The 25,088-nt window shown below is 37.1% G+C and overlaps 1 protein-coding gene, 1 long non-coding RNA gene and 1 pseudogene across 2 annotated transcripts in view; 2 read left to right on the top strand and 1 right to left on the bottom strand.

The window, feature by feature from the left end:
- ORC5 (origin recognition complex subunit 5) overlaps nt 1-22,883 on the bottom strand; it is a 72,737-nt gene extending 49,854 nt beyond the window's left edge. Inside the window, exons 1-6 of the mRNA XM_059074548.2 lie at nt 22,438-22,883; nt 18,271-18,363; nt 15,077-15,277; nt 9,246-9,320; nt 5,774-5,885; nt 31-161 (exon numbers count right to left, since the gene is read on the bottom strand). Of these exons, the coding sequence (XP_058930531.1) occupies nt 31-161; nt 5,774-5,885; nt 9,246-9,320; nt 15,077-15,277; nt 18,271-18,363; nt 22,438-22,509 (684 nt within the window). The 5' untranslated portion in view covers nt 22,510-22,883. The remainder of the gene's footprint in view (nt 1-30; nt 162-5,773; nt 5,886-9,245; nt 9,321-15,076; nt 15,278-18,270; nt 18,364-22,437) is intronic.
- LOC131763146 (U6 spliceosomal RNA) lies at nt 10,318-10,406 on the top strand (annotated as a pseudogene).
- LOC136794869 (uncharacterized) overlaps nt 22,646-25,088 on the top strand; it is a 50,634-nt gene continuing 48,191 nt past the window's right edge. Inside the window, exon 1 of the long non-coding RNA XR_010842281.1 lies at nt 22,646-22,900. This is a non-coding gene — a long non-coding RNA (uncharacterized lncRNA). The remainder of the gene's footprint in view (nt 22,901-25,088) is intronic.

The raw sequence follows: 25,088 nt of genomic DNA on the forward strand, positions 1-25,088 counted from the left end.
TTTTTTTTTTTAAGCAAAATGAGCACAGACCAGATGTCGGAGCTCCTTCAAATCTCGACAGACGGTGTAGAAAACTCCAAGAAGAATGTTAATGTAGGCAGCATAGAAATCAGCCGAATACTCCGGAGGATGATCATGGGATAGAATCTTTTGAAGGTTACCTGTTCACAGGACACAAATGAACAGAAATGACTGACCCATCACCCTAGTTATATCTTCTAGCATTTTGTAACAAAGGTTTAAACAATAAATACACAGGCTCAGCAATTATTAGGAACAATGAAACAGTTACAAGATTAGAATGCAAAAGTAATATGTTTTGAAACTGAGGTAAAAGAATTATGAACCTAACATTCTAAAAAAATTTACTAAATTTTACTTAAGACAAATACGAAGCAATGATGTCTAAAGAAAATCACAAGAACCTTATAACAGGCAACATCAATATCAAGGGCAAAAAAATAATATGGATTCCACTTATTTTTCTAACAATTAAGTAAATCAACTAGATAAAAATAAGCGGTACTACATAAACTACCACCAAACTGGAAAATGCTCATTTTTTGTAAAATGAAAAGAACTCATGATTTTTTTAATGAAAATCTTCATCTTTACTATGTCATTCCTTTTTTTATAAAATGTGTTTTCTTCCTACAACTTTGGTATCTTTATTTTTCTTCTACCTCAAACTCCTTATACAGTATCACATGTTTAGAGTCCTAAACTTATATTTTATCCTGCTAGAAATATCATATTGTAGAAGCACAGTTAAAAGTAAAAAGAAACTATCTTTTATTCAAAATTTCCCAGTTAAAGCACATAAATCAGTCATTCATTCATTCCTTATTGCAATTCCCTCTGACTTCTTGATGCAATGGTCTCTTTTAGACTTCTCAGTTAAGAGCTCTTTGAACATGACTAGTACTTTAGGCCTAGTTCCATAGGATTCAAGACTTTCACAATGTTTACAAGTGAAAATTCTCATGGGATGTTCTGATCATGTCAATTTCCTTTTTTCTAAGAATCCCTTTAAGTGAGTATTTTTACCATGGATACTTTCCCATTTACCATCAGCCTTTGATTTTAACTACTGTCTTATTCCTCACAGTCAGTTAGATATAGGTACATAACAATATATATGGCCTATCAACAGATACTATTATACAGAAATTTAGAAATAGTTATATTAATGGGATCTTTTAAACAAGGCAGTTGGTCAAAAACAAAAAAACCAATAAACAAAGGCCCAAAAAACATTTCAAAGCCTATTCTCATGCCTAGAATGTTATCCCGAAGGAATTCCAGATAGAGACTGTTAGTAGATCTGTATTTTAATATCACAACCACTGAAAAAAACTACACAAAGTCCTAAACTTCACTTTGGAGTCTATGTATTTTTACATATAATAGCAGTTTTAAATTTAATGTTACTAAGCTTTTTAAAACAAATATTTGATACACTAAAAATATCTAAAGGTTCCTTAAAACTTGGAGATAAAGACATTTATATATTGTGTTGGCCAAAAAGTTTGTTTGGGTTTTTCCATAACATGTTACGAAAAAACCCAGAAAACCCCAAAAGAACTTTTTGGCCAACCCAATAAAAGCTGACAAATAACTGAAAGAAGGGAGGGAGGAAAGGAAGAAAGGGATCAACGGTCAGACTGACAAGCATACATAGGCAAAAAGGTGGTCTCTAAATGCATGGATGAGAAAACCTGGAAAACAGTTAAGTCTCCAGCTTAGACTGCACTCCTAAGCTCCTCCTGACCCTCTTCTGGATATCCCTTACAGGTGACACTCAGTACCTCATAAGAGAGTTGATTATATATGACCACTGGCCCATTTCGGTTCTGACTAAAGTCTTCTAAGAATTAGAACTCTCACTGGGTTGCAACAAAAGTAGAACAGCTGCTTAGTTATACAGGCTACAGACAAATTCTCAGAATGTAACTCAACATTAGGGAAGCCATACCAGCTCTAACAGTCAAACTTACTAAAAATCCCATCTCTAACAGAAAGCTGAAAGCAGTGTACTAGCAGGTAACAAATAAAGGGAAGGAGAAAGCACTTGATGGGTCCCCTGCTGTATTAAAATTTCACTATCAAAATATGGTCGAACACACCAAGAACAACCATTTCTAACATGGAGGGGACTTCTGCTGCCAGTCATGAGGGAGTAAGAGGGTCCAGAAATACTCTCTTATAAATAACTAAAAACTGGACAAAATATAGAAAACAATTATTTTCAGACATCAAACAATAGGCAACAAAGGACTGTGATACGTGAGAAAAGTGAAATGAGGTGAGTCTTACCATCAGCCAGGCTTTCTAACTAGAGGTAATTTTAGAACTGTGGTACAGGAGAGTTCCAAAAGGAGCCCATTAATCTCAGTGAGTTGATAAGACAGAGATCAGAAAAGAGAGAGCTAAGGTAGCTAGAATGTGCAGGGTGGGATACATGAGAAAAGGAAGCTATGAAGAGAAAAAGCCTCAGAAATCTGCCTAGATGTTGCCCTTGATTCTTAGCTGAATACCAGTACTTATATGCATAGAGTAAAACATCAAAAGGACAAGCAAGAACAACTTCTGGGGAAAAAACAATTACTGGAGAGCTGTTAAGTCAAACAATTTCCAGAGTTCAGACAGGGCTATAAACTGTTCATTTTGTCACCAGTAAGAATGGAGAAACTATTCTAAATACATGGGGCATTCAGCAGAGAACCCCAAAGGACTATATCTTAGAGGTAGAGCTAAAATTAGCACTGGAATAAAGGCTATTCTAGACCCTCTCTCCAAAAGAGCTTAAAAATAACCTCGAAAGGGTCACATGTATCTTCAAGTGATTTAAATGCTTAACCAGAAAAGAAGTCCGACATGCAACAAAAAATTTAATACCTGTCATTCAATCAAAAATTACTAAACACATGTGAAAGCATAATGGATACCCATAATAGAGAAAAATTAGTCAATAGAAACATCCCCACAATGAAAGAGGTAATGGAATTAGTAGACAAGAACATTAAAACAACTATTATAAACATGCTCATATGCTCAAGAATATAAGGGAAAACAAAAGCATAATGAGATTGGTAATGAAAATTCCACTGGGTTGGATTAACTGCAAATTAGACACTTGTAGATAAAAAGATCACTGAACTTGAAGACATAGAAACAAAAGCTATTCCAAATAAAACACTGAGGACAAAAAAAGATGTAAAATTTAAATAAATAAATATGAAATTCAGCAGGACAATATCACGAGGTCTAACATTCATGTAACGTGGTCCCAGAAAAAGGTGTGGGGAACAGGGTGGAGGGGGAACGACAGGACACAGATAAAATATTTTTAGAAATAACGGCTGAAAATTTTCCAAAGTTAAAGCTATACACTCACACATCCAAAAAGCTCAACAAATCTCCAGCAGTATAAACAATAAAAGACGTTTTCCACCTTGCCTTTTTATTTCTGTAAAGTCCAAATAGTAATATATTATAAGGTTTATAATAAATGTATATGTAAAATGTAGGACAAAAATAGCACAAAGATTGTGAGGTGGGAAATTATAAGTCATTGAGATTTTCAGATTGTTAACTAGAGAATAACTTATTGATTGATTCAATAACTAAACCAAAAACCTGATTCAATAACTAAACCAAAAACCTGATCAACTGCACTATAATCCACCTGAAGAAAAAAAAAAACAAAGCATTACCAAAAGATGAGCAGTCTGCATGTGGGAGAGAGAAAACAAGAAATCCAAATTAGGGCCCTAGTGATACTACTAAGAGGAAAGAGTGTCCTAAACACCAGATACCATATTTCTACAGACGACATATGTACCAAGTTATGACTGGACAACTTAGACACTAAGATTATCCTTTTGCCCTGGTTCCTGGTTTTTCCCTGGTTCGGAATAATGCTTAGTTATTCTGACTATAATTTGGCTTATCAATTAATGCTTCCTTTTTGAACGTTTTTTTTGTATGACTATGATGCTTTTGAATTATTTTAAAAAAACCTAATGTGTTAAAGGCTCTAAAATTTAATAATCAGATGAACTTGGCTCCATATTACACACTTTTCAAAAATCTATTAGCTTAGGGCTCCTCTGGTGGCTCAGTGGTTAAGAATCTGCCTGCCAATGCAGGGCACATGGGTTCAAGCCCTGGTCGGGGAAGATCCCACATGCTGTGGAGCAACGAAGCCTGTGCACTACAACTACTGAGCCTGCGCTCTAGAGCCGCGAGGCACAACTACTAAGCCTGCATGCCACAACTACTGAAGACCGCGCACTGCAACGAAGAGTAGCCCCCACTCGCCGCAACTAGAGAAAGCCCACGCCCAGCAACAAAGAAAACACAGCCAAAAATAAATAAATAAATTTATTTTTTTTAAAAATCTATTAGCTTACACTTTCTAAAATTAGCAAGGTCGGGCTTCCCTGGTGGCGCAGTGGTTGAGAGTCCACCTGCTGATGCAGGGGACATGGGTTCGTGCCCCAGTCTGGGAAGATCCCACATGCTGCGGAGCGGCTGGGCCCATGAGCCATGGCCGCTGAGCCTGCGCATCCGGAGCCTGTGCTCCGCAACAGTGAGAGGCTCGCGTACCGCAAAAAAAAAAAAAAAACTAAAATTAGCAAGGTCACTTTAATTATGTCCTCAAATTCTCTCCATCTCTGCAGCTTTGTATCCTTATTTTTATAAAATTTAATCAAATTCTACAATTCATTATAGCATACTTTAATTTCAACTTCACTAGAAAACCAGCATTTTAAAATAATTTTTCACTAAAATGGGTCACGAAAAACTTTAACATCTAACGGTCATGACATAAGTACAAAGAAATTCTTTTTATGAAATCCTTTGATTTATTCATTTTCTTCAGACCCTTTTCTCTTCTCCTTTTGATTTTTCATAGAAGAGGAGCTACTAAAAATTTAAGGGTTCCCTTCATCTATTTTGGGTTCCTTTTTGTTATCTCAGTTAATTATCAAAGGCAGGAGGTGCTATCTGATCGCTGTTCTTGTGAAAACAGGCAAAAATGTGTTGATCTTAGTAATGAATGTTTGTAGCTGATCAGTTCACAGGGATAGTGTTTCGAGGCCAAGGTCAAGGAATGTTATTTTTTCATAGACTCTAACCATCTTATGCTTCAGTTATAATCTTTGAATGTGAAGTATCATATTTGCACAGTAGCAGCACAGTATAAATCTACAACGCTACTCAGCAACAAAAAAGCTATTGTATTCTTCCAAAGATAAACATTATTAGGATCTATGAAATTTAAGATTAAACACAAACCAAAAAGAAATAAGAAACACAAGGGCTAGGACAGTTGCTACTGTAAGAGTTACAGTAATGAAAAATGAGATTTACAAAATCAAAAGATACATTCCACATAGTACTTAACTCAAGTACATGGTATATAAAGATCTCAGTACAATCTTAATGTGCTTTGCCAAAGTAAACATCTCACTTGTATGGATGTAATAATCCCACCTATATATACATCTTACTGTACTGACTAAAAAAATGTGAAAATACACCTTTATTTACAAATATATGAGAATTGCTCTTTCAAAAAATGTTAGTAATTATAGAAGAACAACCTCTATAAGTGCAGAAATGTAAATAACATTTGAGATTGGCAGCAAACCATAATAGATTAAAACATCAAAGTATTCCCATTTGAACATGCTAGCTTAATCTTTCAAACAACAAAAACTATTTTACTGAATATCATTTATCAAAACAACGTTTTCAAATTTACCTATGCTATAATCAGGGAAATATAAGACAAATGGCTCAAAGCATCCAGTATTTGGACGAAACTTTTCCCAAACAATCTCGCTGAGAAAGATAACAGTCACATTTCTGTCAGTCTGTAAAAGAGAGATAAATAAAAGTAAGTTTGCATTAAAAAATCTTAATCAGAACAGTAATTCCATTTGAATTTTTCTTTCAAAAGAAATCCAGCAAAGTTCCAACATATAACAAATTATTTGCATATTATTAAGCCATATTTAGAAAACCCAATCAAGGAGCTCATCCTTGTATGCAAATTTTCAAACATAATTACTTAGAATTTCCATAAAACTTTTAGGTTAATCAACAATTCAGTTACCCATGAATGCTAGGACAGTCACACAACGACTAATTTCATAGAAATTAAGAAACACATCTGCTTGAATGATTAAGACAAGAACTTTTTATGGGAATTTTCAAAGAAATCACATGCTTTACATCAATAAATCAAAAAAGACAAAACTTAACATCTCTCATTATTAAAATGGCTATAGTACCCAGAGAAAAGAAAATATCAGTTGCATATTTTAATGTATAGTCAAGAAGATGTTGAGTATAACGTTAAAAACACAAACAAGTGTGAGCATCCAAAATACCAATGTTAAGTAAACAGACAACTTTTGAAATATATGTAGAAATTAGAATTAGTATTCCAAAAATAACATTAAGAGAACAAGCTCAATGTGTATGTTATCCTTCTACAGAGTGGCCACAAATGCTAATTCTAATGCTAGAATTTATCTATAGACACCTGGCATTCTCAACACAAATTTTAATGCTTCCCATGTTCTTTTGGATGTCTCCCAAGTTGACAAAACAAGACATATTTGCTTTATTCTGTAACTATTCTTAGGACCCAATCTCATACATAAATTACAATATACTTTGATGGTGATTCACTATTTATTGATTTCTAACTTATGTGTAACCTTATATTCCAATTTTCACTATTTAGAGAAATATACTTCTGGCTAACAAAGATAGCTGAGTTTAATAAATTAATAACTCCACAGAAAATGTAGCATCTTTATGAAAGAAAGGAAAAGATTTTTACTTTCAAATGCTTTTTGTCTTATTAATTTTTAAGAATCCTTCAATTCATTTCCATAGGGATAAAAAAGCATGCTCTAAACACAATCTTGATTACAAAGCATTGAGTTGTTTTTGCTTTAAAATATGATTACCCAAAAGAATTTTATAAAGTCTGTTAAAAAAAATACTGAGAGGTTAAAAAAAATAGAGGTATTTATATCAGTCTAAAAGGATTTCAAGGACTTCCCTGGTGGCTCAGTGGTTTAGAATCTACCTGCAGAGGACATGGGTTCGATCCCTGGTCCATGAAGATCCCACATGTCGCTGAGCAACTAAGCCTGTGCACCACAACTACTGAGCCTGCACTCTAGAGCCTGCGAGCCATAACTACTGAGCCCACACGCTGCAACTGCTAAGCCCGCGTGCTGCAACTATTGAAGCCCACGCACCTAGAGCCCATGCTCCGCAACAAAAGCCACCACAGTGAGAAGCACGCACACCACAACGAAGAGTAGCTCCCGCTCGCCATAATTAGAGAAAGCCCACATGCAGCCACAAAGACCCAACACAGCCAAAAAAACAAAAAAAAGTATATTAATAATAAATTAAAATATATATATTACAAAATAAATAAAAGGATTTTAAGTTAGGTAATGTTCTCATCGGTTCATCTGAAAGTACTTTCAATGTACAGTGATATCTATAATTTAAACTTCATTTTAGTCTGATAAGTCTTTAATATAAAAAAATGTGAAATGCTTTTGCTATATCTCTCTTAAAGGAAATACACATTTAAAAATCAAGCATGCTTTCAGAAACATGAAAACAACAATTTTCTTTTCTGATGGAGTTGAGCTTACTATGAATCTTTTCATTTTCTTCAAATAACTTCCATAATTAAAACTAAAAAAAAAGTGAAAGGCCTAAGTAGTGTTGACAGGATGCATGATCAAAGGTCTAAGTACTGTGACAAGATAAAAATAGTGGGGTAAGCTTTACTGGAAGGGCGAGAGGACAGCAAGAATGCACTCTGGCTACGAGAGAGGGAGTCCTTGAGCAAAACAATGGGAAATAGTGGATGGATATATGCAAACAAACCACACAAAACAATGGGAAATAGTGGCTGGATATATGCAAACAAACCACAAACACAACAAAAAATAAATAAAAATAAAGAGAGAAAGAGAACTTTACTCAATGAGGATGGGTCCCTGGTGTCAGTAGTAAAATGCCAAGAGTTAATCAATCTGGGAAAGGCTAGACTGCATGAGGAAACTTCCAGGATAAGTCACCAACAGCTACACTTAACTCTTCTCTTGTCCTCTCCACATCTTCCCCTCAAGACTATTACTAAAAGAGGATTTTTAGGAGTCAGCCTTAGGCACACAATGATTTCAGTGGCAATCAGTAGAGAACTTCTAGCAGTTTCTCAAATCTGGGTAATATATTTAACTTTTCGAAGGTGGAAATGCTCTAGGCACTGTCTCCCCAAATATTCACTTAATTTTTATTATAATGTTCCTTAATACTTAAATAATACAGACATAAAACTAAGTATAAACTATTTATGCTCAAGGTACTTATAAAGTTATAAAACCAAATATTTTTATTTATAAGTTAAATATAAAACTATAACACCAGTAAAATTTAAATTGATATTATTTGAATATGATGAACATTACTGTTTTGCTCACTTTTGCTCACTAAATCTTTGCTCACTTCGTGAATATGGTACTAACAGGGAACAGCCACAGTCCTTTTGAGTTTAGCATTCCTATAGCAACTAGTATTGGTAAAAACTGAATTCTCTCACCAATTTCCTTTATTCAAACCACTACAAACTACTGCCTGTTGTTGCCATCATATTACTATTTGGCTTTCACCTGACATATACATAGTAAGTCTCTCCCTGTTCTCTTCTCATTAGGCCATGACAATCACAGTAGAATTAGTGTTATTCAGTGCCAACACAATTTTAAGTTGAAACACAAAGCTCGTTCCAAAAACTGAATGGCCATGAGACAGAACACCAGATGATCCAGAACAGACGTATCATTCTTTTTTTATATTACTGAAATGAAAACTTAAAAATTCTTGCCGAGAGTTCAAAGTCTAGCCCATCCCCACCATTTACTCTACAAACACCTAAAATCTTGTAATAGAAAGCAGTGTTAGCCACTTCACAATCAAAAGTAAAAGCTAAAATAGTTGAAGAATAAGTCTTATGAAATCACAAATTGCTTTAACTTTGAAAAAATCCTCAACTTCACACGTAATACAGAAATGCATATCAGCTTTATATTAAGAGATTATTTCTCACCTATCAAATTGGCAAAATGAAAAAAATGTGACAACACAGTTCTACTGATTAGGCCATAGGGGAAAAAGATTCATTCATCACTTACCAATTCTTGTAACCTAAGAAATCCAGGTAAAAGATATGCTTCCATATCTCTTAGATACTCTGCTTTATCGAGAACCTTATGAAAAAAAAAAAAAAAGCAGTGTCAAAATTGATTTTAAAAGCCCTTTAGCAAAACATTTACATAATATAATGCATAATTCAAGATCTGAACTTCCCATGTTAAAAAAAAATGGAACTTATGAATTAATTTTTTAAACAGTATTTCCATTTGTGGAAGACATTTCAAATAGGTCAAATAAGTTAAAAAATGAACTACTAACAACATGTTTCAACCCAGATTTTAGAGAATGGGTCACAGTTATACTAAAAAAGGTTTGTTTTAAAGATATACCATCAAAAAGATAATGAATTAAGATGCTCTAAGGACCTTTTCTTATAGGTATACAAGAAATAAAACTATGTACATTTTTAATTACATTTAGTAAAAGATAAATGTCTACCACGTACCAATAATTACAAAGCTTTCTGACCTGAGAGATAGAAGAAAATTCTGAATTTCATCATGTAAAACTTTTCTTGCTTGAACTTTGTAACTTGATACTAAACCCTGTTTAACTAGAAAACCGATCTTGTCAAGAAAGATTAAATTTTTGTTCAGTGTTACGATAATGCTACTGGGATTATGTTGCAAATTATAATCATTTAAATTAGGAATAAAATTAAAATTCAGGGAATATATTATTTCCCTGAATAGTCCAAATTTTTTTGTATCTGTTTTATTAATAGACAGCTTGAAATTTAAGATATTTCATTCCTAATTCATTTAGACAAAATAAAGCTAAAATTATTTACCACTAAAAAGATACAAATTAGTTCCTCCACTATGTATTCTCAATTGCAATTTTCCCATCAATTTCCATTTTAAAACTTTCTAATACAGGACACAGATTAATTCAAATAAACTGGCCCATTTGTATGCCCATTTTAATGCAAAACACAAAGCTGAAGCAATAAGTTAATAGTTCATTCTTCTGACTGGATACAATTAACCCACTGTACTTAATGGTTTTACGGTATTTTAATAAATGATCCTTCTTCAAAAACAATTATCCGTGCCCGCTTCAGCAGCACATATGCTAAAAGATTAGCATGGCCCCTGTGCAAGGATGACACGCAAATTCGTGAAGTGTTCTGTATTTTTGCTGATTCACTTTGTTATACAGCAGAAACTAACACACCATTGTAAAGCAATTATACCCCAATAAAGATGTTTTTAAAAAAAGCAATTATCAAATAACTATTCAAAGAAGTTAAAATTTTAATTCATGTTCAAACATTTTAAAAATAATTTACCTGAAGGTATTCTAATAGACTCTTGATTTGTAAGCTTGTTTACTGTCTAGAAAACATTCTCAGACATCTTTCTGCATTATTTCCTAAGTGCTGAAACTTACCAATTCATATATTAGCTAGCTGAACATTTTACGATTTACTCTAAATAACGTTCTATGCTAAACACCTGCAAACTTTTCCACCCTGATGTTTAGTCATCTAACAAATAACTTATTGAATGCCTACTTTGATCCATTGGGCCTGAAAAGTGAATTGGGTCCTACTTATTCCTCATGGCTCTTTGCAGAATATTGATTCTCCCTCTTTCCTAAAGACACAACTTTGAAACTCCACTTGTTGGAGTCATCCAACATTCTGGGGTCATTCCTCCTCGGTCTTGAAATATTATAGTTTCTGACTATCACATCTAATATAACTCCTGTATTTTCTGGATATTTCAAAATCCACATAAATGGCCTCCTTCTGATATGGTAGACTCATTTCCTTAAATCCCTCTCTCCACCAGTGATCCTGTTGCCTACGCTACCCAGTGATTTCCTACATCACTGTTGTATTGTGTTGTGTTGTGTTTTGTGTGTGTGTGTGTGTGTGTGTGTGTGTGTGTGTGGTACGCAGGCCTCTCACTGTTGTGGCCTCTCCCGTTGCGGAGCACAGGCTCCGGACATGCAGGCTCAGCGGCCATGGCTCACGGGCCCAGCCACTCCGCAGCATGTGGGATATTCCTGGACCGGGCATGAACCCACGTCCCCTGCATCAGCAGGCGGACTCTCAACCACTGCGCCACCAGGGAAGCCCAATCACTGGTTTTTAAAGTGTAGTCTGTGGCCCCCTGTGAGGTGAGGGCAGGGGGGTGTGCTGTTTCTGATACTCTTTCAGGAAGTTGGTGAGGTCAAAACTATTTTCATAATAATACTAAAAATTTATATGCCTTTTTCATCATGGTGACATTTGCACTAATGATGCAAAAGCAATGGCGGCTTAAACTAGAGTCGCCTTAGCATAAATCAAGGTAACAGTGCCAAACTATACTAGCAGTTATTAATTCTTCACTATGTACTTGCTCTTAAGAAGAAAAAAAAAATTAGACTTTTGCTTCTAAGATGGAGTAGATGTACTTTTTCCTCTTCCTCCTAAGTAAAACTAAGAATTTTGAGTATTACATATAAAACAAATGGGGCTCTGAAAGGTGGAAACGAGGAGGCAGACCTCAGGACCAGAAGAATGACAACTCACTTCAGAGGGTGAATTGTCTAAGTTGTCTTTTTGCCTCACATATCCCATTTGTGGAGCTGAAGAAGCCGGCAACACAGGAAGGCCAAGCAGCACAGACCAAAAGAGCCCCAACAAAAACCTTACTTTCTCTAGCCAAAGGACCAGGAAAGGGGCAGCTTAGAGAGACTTCCAGGACTATGCACTCTCCAAGTTTTCTCTGTATAGGACATCAGTACATCACTGATTTCTTGTCTCCTCATTTCTTCATCCCCTAAACACTGGAGCACCAGAATACTTGGTCACTGGCCTCACTTCTTTCCTAACTCACTCGGTGACCTAATCCTGTCTCACAGCTTTAAGTGCTACTACTGTATGTTCAGAAGTCCAAAATGGTATCTCCATGTTGGACCTCTCTTGACCTCAGACTCAAGCATCCAAGTGCCAACTCAACATCTCTACTTGGACTTAACATGCCCCAAACCAAACTCCTCATCACTCCTTCTCCCCCAGCAAGACCCCACCTGCAGCAGTTTTCTCCACCCGGATAATGACAACCTTATCCCCTTTTAGTGCACAAAATCTTTTTTTTTTGAGTCATGCTTGACTTCTTTCTTTCTCTCCTCCTCCACACTCACTATCAGAAAATTCTGTCAACCCCACCTTCAAAATATATCCAGTCCATATCTTACCACATCCACTGCTACTACCCCAGTCTAAGCCAACATGTTGTTTGCCTAGATTAATACAAATGCTTCATAACTAGTTGTATTAGTTTCCTAGGGCTACCATAACAAAGTACCACAAACAGGGTGGCTTAAGCAACAGAAATTTATTATCTCACAGTTCTGGAAGCTCAAAGTCCAAGATCAAGTTATTGGCAGGGCCATGCTTCCCATGAAGGTTCTAGAGAAGGAGTTGTATCAGGTCCCTCTCCTAGCTCCTGGTAATCAATCCCCTGCCTTGTGGCAGCATAACTCCAATCTTCATGTGGCATTTTCTCTATGTGCATGTCTGTCTCTAAATTTCTTCTTTTTATTAGGACATCAGTCATATTGGATGAGGGGCCCAATCTACTCTAGTATGACCTCAACTTAACTAATTAGAACTGCAACGACCCCATTTACAAGTAAGGTTATATTCTGAGGTAGTAGGGGTTAGAATTTCAACATACGAATTTTTGGAGGAAACAAATCAACCCATAACACTAGCCTGCACTAGTGTACTCTTGTACTCTTCGTTTGAGTCTCAAATGAAGGATCAAATGTACCTGTACTCTTCATTTGATTCTCAACATTACCCCTCTCCCCCTAACTTAAACTATATTCCAGCCAAAATGGCCTCCTTCATATTCTTTGAATACACAGGCATGCTCCAGTCTCCTCTGTATGCTCACGTAAATCTCTCTGCTTGGAATACTCTTTTTTCAGATACTTTCATGACTTGCCCCTCACTTCCTTCAGGTTTCAGCACAGTTATCATCATCTCAGTGAGATCTTCTCTGCCTTCCCCACTTAGAAAACTAACTAGCCTCCCCTGCCCGGTGGATTCTCCCTTACTCTAATGTACCACATCTGACATACTACATATTAACTTGCTTACTACCTATCTTCCTCAATTAGAGGAATTAGCCACAAGTGGGCAGACGCTATTTTGTCTCTGTTCCATCTCCAGTATCTAAAATAGTGCCTGCCTGGGCTTCCCTGGTGGTGCAGTGGTTGAGAGTCCGCCTGCCAATGCAGGGGACACGGGTTCGTGCCCCGGTCCAGGAAGATCCCACATGCCGCGGAGCAGCTGGGCCCGTGAGCCGTGGCCGCTGAGCCTGTGCGTCCGGAGCGTCCGGAGCCTGTGCTCCACAACGGGAGAGGCCGCAACAGTGAGAGGCCCGCAAAAAAATAAAATTAACTTAAAATAAACTAGTGCCTGGCACATAAGAAGTACTCAGTAAATATTTGCATAAATAAATGAACAAAATTAAAATGTGGAAGGAACTGTTTTATACATTTAAGGAGATGCAAGAATGCATATGATGTGGTCCCTTCAGTGAGTATAAACTTAGCCGTTATGAGAAGGTATTATATTAAAATTTAATTTCAATTCCAGAGATAATCATTTTTTAAAATAAGGTTAAGGTGTTATAAAATCTCACTAATGTAAAACACATTATATATTTTCAGTTGTCTGCTAGTTATTTTCACATTGATGTAAGAACTAAAACTTAGCCAACCTAAAATCAAACAATTCATCTTTCTCAGACCTACCCCATACATAATTGACAAGTATGACCTTTGCTGTCTCTTCCATTTATTCTTTTCTGCATCTTCTGCCCCAACTCTAGTCCAGGCCCAAAGGTCCTCTAATGGAAACAGTTACAAGAGCCTCAAAACCATCTAGCCTGTCTTTCAATCCCCTCAAATTCATCTATTCAACATGCCTTCATAGCAGTCTTCCTAAAGCATGTTTGTTGCTCTAGTCTTCACTACATCCTTGCCTCTCACTGCCTAAGAAATGAAATAAAGCTCCTTAGTATGGTTTTCAAGACACTCCCTGATCTACCCCCCCCGCACCTTTCTACTCTTCTTTCTCTTCCTTCATACTTTAAACCCACTAAGACCAGACTATTTGGCATTCCCTGGCCTCCATTCCCATCTGCATGCCTTTGCCTAATTCCCTCCACAGGAAATTCCTCTTCTTCAGTTTCTTCTTAATGATAACCGAATCATTCTTTTAGATCTATCTCAAATTTTATCACCTTATGAAGCTGTACCAGATGTGCCTGAATCAGTGCTTTGTATATAATGGTTATTACTAATCACATTCTACATGTAGTCATAAGTGAGTACGTCATAGCTTTTCTACTAAACTGAAGCTCCCTTTAGATAAGAACTACATCTACAGGCTCATAGATAAGAGAACAAACTAGTGGTCACCAGTGGGGAGAAGGAAGGAAGGAGGGGCAACATAAGGGTAGGGGATTAAGAGGTACAAACTACTACATATAAAATAAATAAGCTACAAGGAAACATTGTACAGCACAGGGAATATAGCCAATATTTTATAATAGCTATAAATGGAGTATAACCTTTAAAAATTGTGAATCACTATGCTGTACACCTGAAATTTATCTGTTTTACATCAACTATACATACCTCAATTAAAAAACTATACCTCAATTAAAAAAAGAAATATATCTAAAACATTTTGTATTGCATAAGCACCTTGTACAATGCACTGTACATAATAAGTCTCAAAAGAAAAATATGGAAATTGATTTAATAAATCAGTTTTCAAATAAGAGATAATACTTACAATATATACAGTCTGATCCTTGAGACTTTCAGCTTTGGTTATTTGTTTAAATAAGCGAACGAAGTCATTAAATGTTTCACAGGTTATTTGAGTAGAACATTCACCCTCTGAAGAACTAAGATGACTCAGCTTGTTTAAAATTTGTTCCAAAAGCAGCCTCAAGGTAAAGCATTCAACACAATTCACAAAGACATGTGGAAGCTGAAAACAAAAACCAAAAAAGTGTAAATGGAAAACACATATACACAACAATGGCTCTGCTGGATATCCGCCATTTGCCCTTCTAAATCTATACCCCACCATTCTCCAAACTGCTCTGTGCCCCAGGAGGCTGACCACTACAGACTGCATCGCCCAGACTCTTTATTTTCTGGGTCTGGCTGGATTCAGCCAATGGGAAGAACCAGGAGACAGAAGCAAAGTGGTAAGAGAAAGAAGTTGAATATTCATTCCCTTGACTCCCACCCCCATCCCACAGCTTGACAGCGGCTGCATCTTCTACCAAAGGCTACAGCTCGAGTTGGGCAGCCTCACATCAAAGGCTACACCTCTTGCTGGGGCCTGATTACAGCTCCTTCCTGTGCCATTCAGGTCTGAGGGAGGTAAAGGCACTCAGCACATCACCATCCCTTATTGGTTCCCTTAACATTTCTTCAACCTTTGTAAAATATTATAGTCCCTCCATTAAACTCACTTTAATTATTTGAGTTTTCATTTGTTTCCTACAGGGATTGAAAGCAAACCTGTATTTCCCGCTAAAGTATTCTTACAGAAACCCAAGAACATGTGAATGTTAAAATTCTTAGTGGGAATTTCTTAATTATAATTTTAAGATAATATTTTTAATCATGGACACACCTAAACCAAAAAAAAATTTTAAGAGTTAAAAACCAGAGTAATCCCCCTATGAGGACTTAGAACTAGCTCTTCACTTAGAGAACTATCAAAATGGAGGTAATTCCAGAAGTAACAAGGAAAAAAAAGATTTATAAATATAGTCTGTTCTCAAAATGAAATCACAAAAGCAGTACTCATCACTCAGAGGAAGACAGCTTGTGGCATCTGGCACAAATAATGGAACCTATAACTAATTTTAGTGACATTCTATAAATCTCACCCAATAAAGAGGCTTTTCTTTCTCAGAGTAGCAGTGTAACTAAGGCTACATTATATTTACTCAGGCACAATTTCACCAGCATTTTCTGACCTCCTTTACCCCCACTCCTTTATGAACTAGAGTCCACAATAGCTCTGTTAAGACTGTCTTGTTTACTGCTACCTGTGTGCTATCCATGACCTATAATGGCAGCATATTCTAAATGTCTCTTTGTGTACCTATACCTAAAGTGGTGATAATCATCATTACAATGTTTAAGTAGCAGCAAAAATCAAGATACATTAAAAAATGAAATACAGCCCTTAAATATGGAACTTCCATATTCAGTTTTCATGCTTTTATTCAATATAGATATTTTTGGACACTTCATGCAGGGAGTTCCAAATGCAAATGCCTGAGCCAGGACCTTGTACACTCAGGTTCTGAAGCCTGGTATGAACCTCAGGCATCTGTATTTTAAAATGCACAGGCAATCTTCAGGATCAAAGGCTAAAATCCCTAAGTTGATGTATGCCAAGAACTGTGCTGGGAATAATCTCAAGAAATTCACAGTTTCAAGCCAGGGAAACACAAACATTTATCACAGCTGAAAGGGATAAATATTATGACAGAATTAAGCACAGAGGGCTGAGGCTGCACAACAGAGGGGCATCTAACACAGCCTAGAGAGTCAAAAAAGGCTACCCAAAGTGTAAACACAAGAAAACCTAACAAAATAAATAAGCATTTGCCAAATAATAGGGTAGAAGAGTTGGAGTGACTGAGTACAAGAAAGCCATTCCAAGCAGTATGTGCCAAGGGTTGAAAGTAAGAGACAGCAAGAACTGTAAATAGTTCAGTATGCCACACAAAACACGCATACTCTGAGCTAGAGTTAGGACCGGGGGTAGCAAACTACAGCCTTTGGGCTAGCAATCTGTTTTGATATATACAGCCATGCCCATTTAGATAGATACTGTCCACGGCTGCTTCCACACTAAGGAGGAGTTGAGTGGTTGTAACATAAAGAACCTGGCCCGCAAGCCTAAAATATTTACTATCTGGCCCATAAGAAAAAGTTTGCCCATCCCTGGCTTAGGATATGAAAGAGGGTATGGCAATAATCACGAACAATAGCAGCTAAACTTTATTGAGTGCTTACTATATACTAAGTATTGTGGTAAGCACTTTTCATGTATTAACTCACTGAATTCTCACAACAATTCCAAATGTTGTCACTATTAGCCCTACTTTTCAGATGCAAAAGCACTAAGGGGTGAACCCAGAAGAAGAACATGAGTCTGCCAGACTCTATCTCAAATTCTTAGGCATTACGTTAAGAAAGATAAACTGAACTCAGCTCATGAAGGGTTTATATATCTCAGGCAAAACACCCAAACAGTTTCCTAAAGATCTTATTTAAGATTTTAATGGACTAGCTGCAGGGTGGAGAACAGACTGCACTTAGGAAACAGTTGTGGAAATAAATGAAAGAAATAATGGTAAATGAAACTCAGGTAGCAGCAATGGCTATGATTCAAGCTACATAGAGTCAAGACATTAATGATACAGAATCAATAGGATATGTTTACTGTTCAATTTACTGAGAGAGTGAGGATAAAGAAAGAGTAAAGAGCAAGTTTAGACAACTGTGTGAATGGTGAAATTCACTGTTAGAGGCAATATGGGAAGAAGGGCAGGGTAAAGCTGACATATTTAGTTTTGTACCTGTGGAGATTCAGACTTATCACTATCAATATTACAAATATGTACAATAATGCAGAAGAAACTGATTTTAGTAATTTTAAAGAATGTATTATTATGTGTGTTTTCCCCCAAATATTATCATCCAATGAAAGTTAGAGAGAGGAATTTGGCTCAACTTAAAAAGTACATTCTAAGATCAAGGCTCAAGTTATTTAACAATGCCTTCTGAAGCTTACAGTCTTTGAAGGTCTTCAACAAAAAGTTGGTAAGAAATGTTTTATGTAGAAGATATTCCTTCAGAGAAAGGTAAATTAAACATCTCCCAGATCCCTTCTATTTCTAGGAGTCTATGAATAAAAATCAATTAACACTGAGTTTGGGATATTCTTACCTCTAAAGTGTTCAACAAAGTTTGTGTTACATAGGTCTTTCCACTGGCAGTATGTCCATAAATAAAAATGGACGGAAAGCTGAAATGATGTCTCTAGCAGAGAAAAGACAAATATCAGTCTGCACATACAAAACAGAAAATAAACATTCATCAACTTGTGACAAACTTTTCCATGATAAAGTAAATTATTCAATCCAAATGATTTCAACAGTGAGCATTTAGTGGATTCACCATTACATCTCAAACCTACTTGAATTCAACTCTACTCTTTCTCAAAATTTCTGGAAAATCACATTTGGCCTATTTATTATATATGATATATTACTATACATATATATTCAACCCTTTTTATTATTATACAGTTTTAAATTTTCATATTATCAAATTTATAAGGATTTAACAGATTTTTCAAGAATAATTTTGACCATACTTCATTTTTTCTTAACCCTTTTTTATAGAATCTAAGCCCACAAGCTGCAACTTCGGTCTACATTCTAAAGCTTTGAAACTAAGCATATGTAATCACAGGGCTAGAAAGAATTTCAAGAGTCCTCTGTTCTAAGGAAAACTTACAGGATACTTCTGAATTATGCATACTACTTTGACCTTGGCCTAAATGTGTACATTTCATCATTGTTTTCAATGATCAAATCTACACTGCATGTATTTCAAAATACATATTCCCAAGATTCTCCTGAAGTACATTATGAGTCAGCAGCCTAGAGAAAAGTAAAAATTGTCAAACGCCCCTATATTGGTCAGGTCAATACTACAAATATGTTTCATTCATTCAATGAACATTTATTAGATAGCTACTAAATGCTGAAAACCATGATGCACTAAAGAGTACAAAAACCAGTTAGAGATAAAACCTGCTTTGGAGGAATTCACATAGTTAAAAAATAATTATAAGAAAATTGAATGATGCAATTTCCATGAAAAAGTAGAGTCTCTATGATCATCATCTACCACTACAATAGTACAGCTGACGCTTGAACAACACAGGTTTTGAACTGCTTGGGTTCATCTATACATGGATTTTTTTCAATAAACATATTCGAAACAATTCTGGAGATTTGCAACAATTTGAAAAAACTCACAGATGAACCACGTAGCCTAAACACATAGGAAAAATTAAGTATGCCATGAAGCGTAAAATACATGTAGATAATAGTACATCCTTACAAAGGCATAAGGTGAATATTTAATATAAAATTAATGTGTTAGTTTTCTGTTTTATAACTTTGCTTCCAAAGGATTACATTACCATACATACCATATGGCATGTCTGTGCCTCCCAACCTCTGCCCTCTTTCTCTTCCTCTCCCTTCCTCCCTTCTTCCTACCCCTCCTTCCTTCCTATAATTGGAGAAACTGTGTACTAGCCTATCATCACAGGTAAGTGGTTTTTAAAAAAATGTAACCATGTGTTTAAAATACTGTATTATGAATATGACTGGAATACTGTACGCCATGAAACTTTATAAGGGTTCATTCATTAGTATATAGGTAGGCTACCATGAAGGAATTCTATCCATAACAGAAGGCTACCATAAAGCAATCATATCGCTACTTCTTTGTTATCAAGGTAGGAATCATTATACCTGTAAAAAGATATGAATTTCTTTTTCACATTATCTTTTCATTTTTAATGTCTAGTTAGTAATATGTACAACATGCCCAGTGTTTTGTATTATTAAGACAATATTGATGTATATATTGACAGACGATTCATCTTATAAACAATGTAAACTTACAGTATTGATAAATACAGTATAGTACTATAAATTATTTCTCTTCCTTATGATTTTCTTAATAACATTTCCTTTCCTCTAGCTTACTTTATTGTAAGAGTACAGAATATAATACATATAACATACAAAATATGTGCTAATTGACCTTATTGGTAAGGCTATTAGCAGTTAAGTTTGGGGTGAGTCAAAAGTTACACACTGATTTTCAACTCCATGGGGGGTCAGCACCCTCCAATTCCCATTGTTCAAAGAACAACTGTAGTCACAAACATTTATTACATTCTAGCCACCAAGTTACAAATTTCCTTTTAGCAAGACAAATCAGGAACTCAGATTTATATAGGAAAATACTTTCTAATGGCAAGAGCAGCCCAACAGATTAAAAATGGATGTTTCATACAGGGATTCTTTTCTTAAGTTTATACATAACACTCTTGTAAATTAACTAGCTCAAAAATTATGTAACAAGAATAAAACGCATGCTTGCTGAGCATCTCTGCTAATATCATACTATATTTCACCTTGAAGGAGAAGCACAAGATATCCTTCAGGACACTTTTCCAAGCTACACTAAAACTCTCCTTTCCTGGAATCCTGCCACACTTATCTGCATACAATATTTGGTGCTTAATAATAATCCACCTTACATCATCTTTTCTACTGTTAACTAGAATTGTATTGAACTCTTGCACTGTTATTTAACCTTTCACCTTCATAAACCTAACAAACTGTAATAAGCCAGGATCTGGCACAGTGCCTGGAACAGAGAAGGTGCTTACTAAATATTTATTTGCTGGATACATAAATGAATCTGCTAAGAAATATGAACCAGTTTTTTATAGATCTTTGCATCTCCTACATGCACAGCACCTTACAGAAAAGTGCTATTAAAATTGTTAAATATAATTTCTTTCTGTGATTTACACCAAATCGATACCACTCATCTCTATTTGCCAACATTCATTTTCAGGAGGACCACTTCTGTTTGTAGTGATCTGGGTTTGTCTATTCCAGGGAAGGAATCCATAAAGTGTAATAAGAAAATGTTTCAGTGATAATATAGATAACTACGATTAAAAGCATTATAACTGGGCTTCCCTGGTGGTGCAGTGGTTTAGAATCCGCCTGCCAATGCAGGGGACACGGGTTCAAGCCCTGGTCCAGGAAGATCCGACATGCTGCGGAGCAACTAAGCGGCCCGTGTGCCACAACAACTGAGCCTGCGCTCTAGAGTCCTCGTGCCACAACTACTGAAGCCCGCGCACCTAGAGCCCCTGCTCTGCAACAAGAGAAGCCACCGCAATGAGAAGCCCCGCAACGCAACGAAGAGTAGCCCACGCTCGCCGCAACTAGAGAAAGGCCGCGCACAGCAACAAAGACCCAAAGCTGCCAAAAATAAAGTTTTTTTAAAAAAAGACCCAATGCCTTTTTTTAAAAAAAAAGAAAATCTGATATTTAAAAAAAAAAGCGTTATAACTAGAATATTGACTGAGGGTGCAGTCCCTGACCTCTTACTTCCCTAAGTAACGTGCCCCTTTAGAAGGAGGGTGGTACTTTTCCACTAATACTTCACAGGCCACCCCAGACTGCCACCCAGGTAGTTGGATGAAAGCAGTACTTATGAAAGCAAACCAGAGGTGTGAGGGGAGAATGTGAGTGTGACCCTAAACTCTCATTTACTCTCCTTACTGATGAGATCCAAGTATGATCAATTCCAAGTCTAATTAATGAGTCTGAAGCAAAAGGCTCACTAAAGGCCACCAGAATATAATCAAAAACAGATTAAGTATGGAATTGATGAATGCTACCTCCTAAGGAAAGGACTCCGTAGCAGCGTTCATCCAGAGGAAACATTTAACCTCTTCTCTTAGGCATCACCTGAACTGCTAGTCAAGAAGCGTAGACTAGACCTCTTCTGTGCTTTAACAACCATGGAAAAGCCGCTGAAGTTTTAAACCTGAAGCACTGCGTTGGCCCTCACTGGTCTTGACAACTACCCATCCACACAGAACTTACACTAACTACCTCATTGAAACGTGGGGACACACTTTTGAATAATTAACACTGGGCAAACACATCCGTTGTATAAAATCCTGTTCAGCTGCAGTAAGAAGCAACTTCGAGTAGCTACTCTGGACTAACACCCTCTCAGAACCGTGGCGTATGTAAAAGATCACGTCCTGGGCCAACGAGCCCTGGTGCAGGCCGCTCCTTCCCGTGCAGTTTAAGAAACCGCTCACAAGTTACTTTGGGTGAGCTGTGGGAGAGACCTATGACACCCACTACCTCAACGCAAAAGACGGTCTACGGCCCCTCAATCCTAACGAAAATTTAAAAATTGGAACATGTCACAAGACCACGGAATTGTTTGCCTCAGGGATTTGGAAGAGAAAAGATAGCTGGACCACAATACCTCTCCAAACAGGGACTGCAAGGTGGACACTTGGGACTCGCGACAAAGCACCACGTTTTCCAGGTGAGGCATGCTAGCGGGTACCGGACAGAGAAAGCCGCGGCCTCACCCACGCTCAGACCTCCGCACTCCCGCCGGAAACTGGACTCTCGGGCTTGTGGGAGGAGTCGGCGTGGCCGTGCGTCCGCGTGACGTCAGCGCGCAAGAGGAGCGTCGGACCCGCCCTAGTCTTCCACAGCCTGAAGCGGTAGGGCTCTGAGAGCCGTAGAGGTGTTTGCGGAGCCTGCCTTGTGGGGTTGGGCGTCTCGGGCTGCGGCCTGTATCCCCCAAAGGTCGACAGGGGGATGCAGGGATGGGCGAACAGAGAAAGCACTTGAAGGAGCTAAGGGGGCCCTGTGGGCTCCACTAAGTCGAGAACCTGTGGCTTCGGTTTTCCCAACTAAAGGCCCCCAATTTAGAAACCGTAAGTGCTGGTGAGCTTTGTCGTGTAGCCCCACCCAGGAGGGGGAGGCGGTCGTGGAGCCGAGGCCCGCCTCCTTACAGGGACCTGAGGAAAGCGGGCTCAGATAACCAATATTCTCAAAAGCTGCGGGTTTTTTTCCTGAGGAGGGTATGGAAAATTCGCGTCCGGTGCAAAAAAAAGACTGATGGAGTCGAACAAACAACTTGGAATTACTAGTCTTACTGCAAACCTGAAAACAGATCTGGAAATGCCCCTCCCTCCTAACGGGAGGAAGTTCTAGTGTGAGTTGCTGAGGGCAACAAGAGTGAAAAATAATGCTACCTTTAGCATAAGGCTTTCCGTTTATTTGTTCGCGGAACACCTGCTAGAAACCAGACGCTAGAAGATTCTGGAAATAAACAGATATAGGAGTAGACAGAAATGTATGGTGAAAAGAGGGTTTGGGATCCTGAAGCCGCTGGGTTGGGGCCATTGACTCAACAGAGACCTTGGAAGAATCGTTGAACCATTCATTTTGAACTTTAACTTCTTTATCCATAAAAGAGAGATAATAATAGCTGGGTTATTGCTAGGGATAAAAGATTATATACTTAGTGCCTGATGTACACAGATTTAAGCCATGGATATCAGAATCAGAATCTTGTATTTGTGATAGCCAAAAGGATCTTTTGGTAATCGTGGTCTCCTATAACTTATCCACTAGTCAAAATCATATATAGAAAGCAATTCAAGTGCAATTGCCTAAGTACTTTAAGGAAGAATTATAAAGGGTACAGTGGCACCATCCATCAAATCTCTTAGTGTTTCTTCCTAAGGGAAGCTAGCCCTTGACCACCCTCTCAAGACGGGGTTATACATTCCCATAACACTGTAGCTTTATAGCATTCAACAAAATTATAAGTAAATTATAGAAATGTTAGTCTCTTCTCTAGCTGCTTTGTGAGGGTGGGAAACCTTGTCTTCTTCACAGCTGGTTTCAGTGTATACTATGCTGGCTGGTACATACCTAATAAGCAGTCAGTAAGTAATTATTGACCTGGGAGGAAGTGCCTTACTGCCTGGACAGGTGTAGGGAAGTTTCTCAGAGGAGGGAACTGGGTTGCTGAGACTTAAGAATAAGGGTTCACCTGTGAGACCAACAAAGCAATTCTAAGCAAAAGAACAAAAAGACAAGCTAAAGACATAAAAGGGACAAGTAGGCAATCATATACCAAGGACTAGCAAGTAATTTTTAAGAATAAACCTAGAGTGGCAGGAAGTCAGTCTGGGGCAAGTGTATGTTATGCTAAGAGGATTGGACCTTATATAGGCCACAGGGAGCCAATGAAGAATTTTAGGCAAAGAAGCAAATGACAAGACTTGACTTTTAGGAAGTTCCTTTTGGCTACAGCATGGAAAATAGAATCAATTTGACTTGTTAAAAAAACTATTGCAAAGTTCTAAACAATAAATGATAATGTCCTAAACTAAAGCAATGGGAAACAAGGTGACAGGGAATGGCAATTAAGGTTTATTAAACGTAATGTGGCAGGCATTATCCCATTTAAATTTTGCAGTATAATAGATTTGCAAATGGAAAAACTAGCTGAAATTTATCTTACAAGTAGTGTATACTCGAACCTAGGTTTGCTTCACTCCAAAGTCCTAAATCTTTCTACTACATCATACTGGGAAGAAGCTGAATCTGAGAGAGATTTAGAAGTACATTTAATAGAAATCAGTGGCTGCTTAAATGAGATGGAGGGGGAAGTCTTTGAGAGTAATGTTTAGGTTTCTGATTTAGCTGATTCTCGGCTTTGCCAGTAATAAAATCAAAAATAAAGTAGGAGCAGGCTTATAGATTTGATGATATCTATATGGGATTTAGTTTTATCTTTAGGACCAAAGTGAGTTTCTCATATTAAATTTGAAGTGTCTACAGGATAACCAGATAGGTCCAGTAGAAATAGAATCTGAAGCTCCCAAAGAGAGTGGCCTAGAGGAGATACAGAAGTTATCACCACATAGGTAGTTGAGCCAGTCGTTTGGATAAGATTACACACAGAGAATACATGTTTGTTACACATTAAACCTGCAAATAATCCTTTAAAAAAATGTAATAGTAGTAGATGAAAGTTGGTGCTCAAGTACTGTAAATTATTTTTTCCACAGAAAGAATGTGTCTTCAAAAAATATCCCAATAGTAAAA

Source organism: Kogia breviceps, chromosome 9 (genome assembly GCF_026419965.1).
Source record: "Kogia breviceps isolate mKogBre1 chromosome 9, mKogBre1 haplotype 1, whole genome shotgun sequence".
NCBI lineage: Eukaryota > Metazoa > Chordata > Mammalia > Artiodactyla > Physeteridae > Kogia > Kogia breviceps.